This window comes from Lactuca sativa, chromosome 6 (genome assembly GCF_002870075.4).
Source record: "Lactuca sativa cultivar Salinas chromosome 6, Lsat_Salinas_v11, whole genome shotgun sequence".
In the NCBI taxonomy this organism is placed as follows: domain Eukaryota; kingdom Viridiplantae; phylum Streptophyta; class Magnoliopsida; order Asterales; family Asteraceae; genus Lactuca; species Lactuca sativa.
Genome location: NC_056628.2, coordinates 17,782,951 through 17,789,674, shown reverse-complemented (window position 1 = coordinate 17,789,674; position 6,724 = coordinate 17,782,951). Strand labels below are relative to the sequence as shown.

Sequence of the window (6,724 nt, the reverse complement as noted above, 5' to 3'; positions counted from 1 at the left end):
GAAGGAGAAGCAATTAGAAGCTGGAGAATGAAGAAAGAAGTACAAACCTGAAGCTACTCGGCGAGTCCAAGCGTCTACTCGACGAGTTTCCACGAATGTTCGCGAAGCAATACGTAGAGTCCTTGCCGTACATGGATTTTACAAAGAAACTCGGCGAGTTGGTTATTTACTCGACGAGTTACCCATGTTTTGAGGATCTTATAAATAGAAGTCAAATTCCGAATCCACTAATTTTTTCTGGCTTTTCTGGAAGATACTTTGTGAGTAAGTACACCCTTGGAGACCTGAAGAACGTGAGAAGAACCCTAATCTCTTATTCTTAGAAGATTCAAGGCAACTTAGATTTAATTTTCCACCTTATCTTTGATTTGAACAATGTTTGAGTTGATTGCTTTCGTTTTTAGCTTTTTGACTACTATAATCATGAGCTAATTTACTAGTTTCTGTTTAGGGAAGACAATTTTACTCCTACAGATTAATTTAATCGTTTGATTAATTGTTTATTGGTGATTTGTTAAATTAAGCTTTTTAAAGATCCTTATGCATTAACCACAACGTTCTCTCTTAATAGGAAGACAATTAGGCTGCATGAACATCTCTTAATTGTTTACCTCATATGATTTATGTGAGCACTTTGTTATGTGCCTAGGATTAGTGAATAGGAAACTATGATTAATTAGAGAATGGGTAAATTAATGTATGAGCTTGTTGATAAACCAACAACAAGAGGATAATTGAATTAGTAATTTGATTAACCAATTACAAGTCTTATTTAATCCGAATAACTGAACTAGGAAATTAATTAGCTTAAACACTTGATCACTGCTTAAATTAATTGAAATTCTAAGGATTGGTAATAGTGAATGCGAATCTAATCACTTTAGTCGGTAACCAATAATAATTAATCTATTGCTTTGCCATAAAATTAACCATAGGAGTGAATGAGTTGAACCTAAGCAGAAACATTTTATTAAATTTGGTGAATTCTTACTTGGTTTTAGTTGATTAGTTAATTGCGTGTTAGTTAGTGTGTCCAAGTTTCTAGTCTTGTAAAACTAGAGAAAACCCTTTTACTTTTATTACTTGTTGGTTAAAATTAGTTATTAGGTTAATTTCCGTTCCTCGAGTTCGACACCCAACTTATTTCACTATACCACTAAAAGATAGGTTCACTGCCTTTGTGTGTTTAATTTATATTTTTTAGAGTAGGAATAAAACGAGTTGGTTTTACACACATCAAGTTTTTGGCGCCGTTACCGGGGAACGGTTTAAAAATTAATTCTAATTTCTAGTTTTATCGATCCTTTGTGTGAGTTTATCTTGCACAAAGTTATTTTTCAGTAATTCAGTAATTAGGTTAAGTTTTAGTATTTATTTGTTCTTATTTGTTTTTAGGTTTTTAAGCAGTGTACTCGCCGAGTGCAATCGAACCTACTTGGCGAGTTCAGTGCTGATTTCCAGTTTCGTTATTATTTTCTTCCTGTTTCGTTTTTGTTCTTTTTATGCGTTTTTCTTGCTTTAATTGCAGAGTGTTTATGACCAAAGGAGGCAATAAACCTTTAATTCCACCACTTGAAGTCCCGTAAGCTGCTTTAAGGAAGAACAAAGGCAAACCTGTTGGAGAATCCGCATCTTCAAAGAACTCACCTTTGAAGAATCTAAAAGTTGTCTTTAGGAAGAAAAAGGGCAAGAAAGTAGGAGAATCCAACTTCTCTTCAGTGGTGGACGAAGACCCGAAAAAGGAGGATACCATGTACGAAACCGAAAGGGATGAATCTGAAACCGAGGAAGAAAGCGACTTTGAAGTTGAATTAGCTAACCCCATGGCTAACATCGATGAAGTCCCAATGGGAGAATGGAATAAGAGGATACGTGATGATACCGGACCAGGACTAGTGCAACCCGTGATTCCCGCGACAGCCACTTTCGAACTTAAAGGCCACATCCTCGCCCAACTTAATGAAATTCCGTTCTACGGAAAAGATCACGAAGACACGTACAAGCACCTAAAAGAGTTCAATGACATAGCCAATTACTTTAACTTTCCTCATGTGGCCTTTTACACCATTTTTCTTTGTATGTTACCGGTCACGTTTAAAGGCGTTGCAAAAGATTTGATAAAATCACTCCCTCCAGGATCCATCACCACAGGGGCTAAAATGAAAGAAGAGTTTATTGATCAATTTTGCCCGCCATCAAAGATATCCAAGTTGAAGAAAGCTATAGCTAATTTTGAGCAACAAGCTGGAGAATCACTTTATGAGGCGTGGGAGAGGTACAAAGGCTTACTAAGGAATTGCCCACAACATGATCTTAATAGTCAGCAAGAAGTCTCCATTTTTTATGATGGAGTAAACGTGACAACAAGGCAATTACTTCACTCGCAAGGACCGATCACAAAGAAGGCACCTCCGCTGATAAAGCAACTAATTGAGGAATTCTCTAAGCATTCTAGAGAATGCCACAACCCAAGGAATGATGTGACAAAGGGACCAACTTATGCAGCTTCAGAAGATTTGTCGGCAGTTATGGCAATGTTGAAAAGCATGGATAGGAGGATGGATAAAATGGATCAACAATTCATGCTATTCGGGTAGGATGTGAGAATTGCAATGGACCTCATCTTACTAGAGATTGTGATTTGGACGAGAACGGGAATAAGAAAGTGCAAGTATGCTATTCTAGTGGTGATAGATTTGATGATGACTGCCGAAAACCTAAGAAAGAATGGCTTCCTTATGATGAGTACAAGAAGGCCACGGAGGAGAAGTATAGACAAAAGGCAAGGGTTTTTACCAAAAGGAGGAGCCGATACAAGAAAAGAAACCAAATTTGGTAGAAATGCTCACTAAATTTGTAGCTGCATCCGAGAAAAGACACAATGACCATGATGCTGCAATACAAGATACAAGAACAATGTTAATGAATTAGTAAGCATCTATTCACAACATTGAGAAGCAGTTGGGGCAACTTGCCCAACAAATAAATCAAAGAGCACTGGGAGAACTTCCTGGTAATACCGAAAACAATCCATGTGGCGCACATATAAATATTGTAACAACTAGGAGTGGGAAGATAATTAATCCTCTGGCCCCTATTCAGAACGAAGATCCGAAGCTGGTACAAGAGAAGGAGGCAGAAGAGCAGAACCAAAATCAGACCCAGCTGAACCTAGATACTACTCGCCGAGTCCAGGATCTGGACTCGATGAGTTCAACACCTGATCAGAAAATTAAGTCTCCTGTTAAGCCATATCAGCCTCCACTGCCATATCCAGATCGAGCTAGACAAGAAAAGAATGAAGAAGAATACCAGAAGTTTCTAGAACACATAAAGGCTCTTCAAATCAATATACCATTCATAGAAGCGGTTGCACAAATGCCAAAATATGCCAAATTTCTCAAGGAGCTTATAACTAATAGAAAGAATATGGAAGAAGTGAAGAAAGTGGTTCTAAATGAGAATTGTTCAGCTGCCATGTTGAAGAAACTACCGAAGAAGAAGGGTGATCCGGGAAGCGTAACCTTACCTTGTCAATTCGGAAATCTAGCTACCATCTATGCATTGGCTGATTCAGGGGCGAGTGTAAATCTCATGCCATACTCATTTTTCAAGAAATTAGATCTCCTGGAGCCGAGGCCAATTCGAATGGCAGTTCACCTAGCAAATAAAACGGTTACATTCCCAAGGGGAATATGCGAAGATCTATTGGTGAAGGTTGATAAGTTCGTATTTCCTAAGAACTTTATAGTTTTAGACATGAAAGTGGATCCTCGAGTCCCGATCATTCTTGGAAGACCTTTCCTTAACACCGCAAGCACTATAGTTGACATGCAAGATTCCAAACTTACTCTACGGGTGGGGGATGAATGAATCACCTTTAGGGTTGATCAAGCCATGAAGCACACAAGGAATAGTGATGACACAACATTTTTGATTGATATGTTGGAAGAATTAATGGAGGAATGGAATAATGAAGAACCAAACAAGTCCACCATCACCTTTGATGAAGAATTCGATGCTGAAAGAGACCTACTGGAAATAGAGAGACTGCTTGAGGAAGTTGATTATAATGAGCTGACCAAAAGTACTAAACAGTCTACTCGCCGAGTAGACTCGACGTACTCGACGAGTCCATCCAAGGAATCCTGATCAGTCGCGAAATTTGCCCAGGACTCGACGAGTCCCCTCATTGGACTCGACGTGTGCAACGTCCAGAACACGAAAACTATGATGAAAGCACTACCAGGTCACTTGGAGTATGCATTTCTTGAAGAGGGTCAACAAAAACCTGTAATTATAGCTGCTGATTTGGCCAAATATAAGAAAGAAAGTCTTGTGGGGGTACTAAAGAAGAGGCAAGGTGCTATAGCATGGAAGATAACCGACATCAAGGGAATTAGTCCAGCTTATTGCCCTCATAAAATTAACTTAGATGAAGGGGCTAAACCTATAGTTCAACACCGAAGAAGACTAAGCCCGAACATGCAAGAAGTTGTGAAAAAGGAGGTGGTGAAACTATTAGATGCCAGGATTATTTACTCAATTTTCGATAGCCCGTGGGTGAGTCCGGTGCAGGTGGTACCGAAGAAAGGAGGAATGATGGTGGTATTAAATAAAAATAACAAATTAATTCCAACAAGAACGGTTACCGGGAGGCGTGTTTGGATCGACTATAAGAAACTAAATGATGGCACATGCAAGGATCATTTTCCATTGCCATTTATTGATCAAATGCTCGAGAGGCTGTCCGGGCATCTATTTTATTGCTTTCTCGATGGTTTTTCGGGGGTATTTTCAAATTCCAATCGACCCACAAGATCAAGAGAACACTACTATTACATGCCCGAGCGGAACATTTGTATATAGACACATGCCTTTTAGGTTATGGAATGCACCGGCTACTTTCCAAAGGTGTATGATGGCCAGTTTCCATGATATGATCAAGAAGTTTATGGAGATTTTCATGGATGGCTTTTCTGTTTTCGGGTCCTCTTTTGAAGACTATTTGTCCAACTTAGATCTAATGTTAGCAAGTTGTGAGAAGACCAACCTTGTCCTTAATTGGGAAAAGTGTCATTTTATGGTGAAGGAAGGAATTATGCTAGGACACAAGGTCTCGAGGATAGGGATAGAGGTGGATAGAGCGAAGGTGGACACTATAGCCAAATTACCACCTCCAACAAATGTCAAGGGGGTAAGAAGATTTTTAGGCCATGCGGAGTTTTATAAGCGCTTTATTAAAGACTTTTCGAAGATCACAAGGCTCTTAACTCAACTTCTTTTGAAGGACGCCCCATTCAACTTTTCTAAAGAATGTCTTGATGCATTTCATTTCTTGAAGGAAAAGTTGACTACTACACCTATTATGGTAGCTCCAAACTGGAGTCTTCCTTTTGAGCTCATGTGTGATACTAGTGACTTTGCGGTGGGAGCTATTTTGGGACAAAGAATTGACAAGCATTTTCAGTCGATATAGTATGCAAGTAAGACCCTGGACCCAACACAAGAGAACTACACTACTATAGAAAAGGAGCTACTAGCAGTGGTTTTTGCATTTGATAAATTTTGCTCATATTTGGTTTTGTCAAAACCCATAGTTTTACCGACCATTCTGCCCTTAAGTAGCTTTTTGCTAAAGAAGATGCTAAGCCAAGGTTGATTCATTGGGTGTTGTTGCTACAAGAATTTGACATTAAAATACGGGATAAGAAGGGGATGGAAAACATGGCTACCGATCATCTATCGAGATTGGAAAACCCACACTTGGAAGAGTTAGAAGAAAAAAAGATTGGAGATTAATTTCGTGAAGAATTTTTGTTGGTTATAGCAGGAGAGATTCCATGGTTTGCAGACATAGCTAACTATTTACCTAGTGAACACATCCCAAAAGACTTGACCCGCCAACAAAGGAAGAAGTTCTTTTCAGAAATTAAGTATTACTTTTAGGATGAGCTATACCTCTTTCGTATTGTGCTGATGGTATGATAAGAAGATGTGTATCCGGGAAAGAAAGTCGGGAAATCTTAAAGCATTGTCATAGTGGGCCCACCGGAGGACATCATGGAGCGCAATATACGGCCAAGAAAGTTTTTGATTCGGTTTTTTATTGGCCTACTATCTTTAAAGATGCTACAAAATTTGTCAAAGAATATGATTCATGCCAAAGATCAGGAAACATTTCATCACGAAACAAGATGCCCAAAAATAGCATTCAAGTGTGTGAAATATTTGATGTTTGGGGTATTGACTTCATTGGACCTTTTCCAATGTCAAAGGGAAATAAATACATTTTGGTCGTAGCCGATTATGTATCCAAATGGGTGGAGGCACAAGCATTACCCACGAATGATGCTCGAGTAGTGGTACGTTTTCTCAAGAAATTATTTTCAAGGTTTGGAGTTCCAAAGGTTCTAATTAGTGATCGAGGCACCCACTTTGCCAATGATCAATTAGCTAAGGTGTTGCAAAAAGATGGTGTCCACCATAGATTTTCAACATCCTGTCATCCTCAAATGAGTGGGCAAACTAAAGTTACAAATAGGGCGTTGAAGAGAATATTAGAAAGATCGGTTGGAAGTAATAGCAAGGAGTGGTTGGAGAAGCTTGATGATGCACTTTGGGCGTTTAGAACAGCTTTCAAAACACCTATTGGTACTACACCATATAGGTTGGTTTATGGGAAGAGTTGCCACTTGCTAGTTGAGATTGAGCATAAAGCATT

General features: G+C 39.0%; 1 protein-coding gene and 1 non-coding gene across 2 annotated transcripts; one reads left to right on the top strand and one right to left on the bottom strand.

The window, feature by feature from the left end:
• Positions 1 to 2,207: 2,207 nt before the first annotated feature.
• Positions 2,208 to 2,314, bottom strand: LOC111906121 (small nucleolar RNA R71). The gene has a single exon (XR_002855101.1). It is a non-coding gene; the product is annotated as a small nucleolar RNA R71 (small nucleolar RNA).
• Positions 2,315 to 3,207: 893 nt separating this feature from the next.
• LOC111906112 (uncharacterized) lies at positions 3,208 to 3,873 on the top strand. Its single transcript, XM_023901854.1, has one exon. It carries the CDS (start codon positions 3,208 to 3,210, stop codon positions 3,871 to 3,873), a length of 666 nt encoding a protein of 221 aa, XP_023757622.1.
• The last annotated feature ends 2,851 nt before the right edge of the window (positions 3,874 to 6,724 follow it).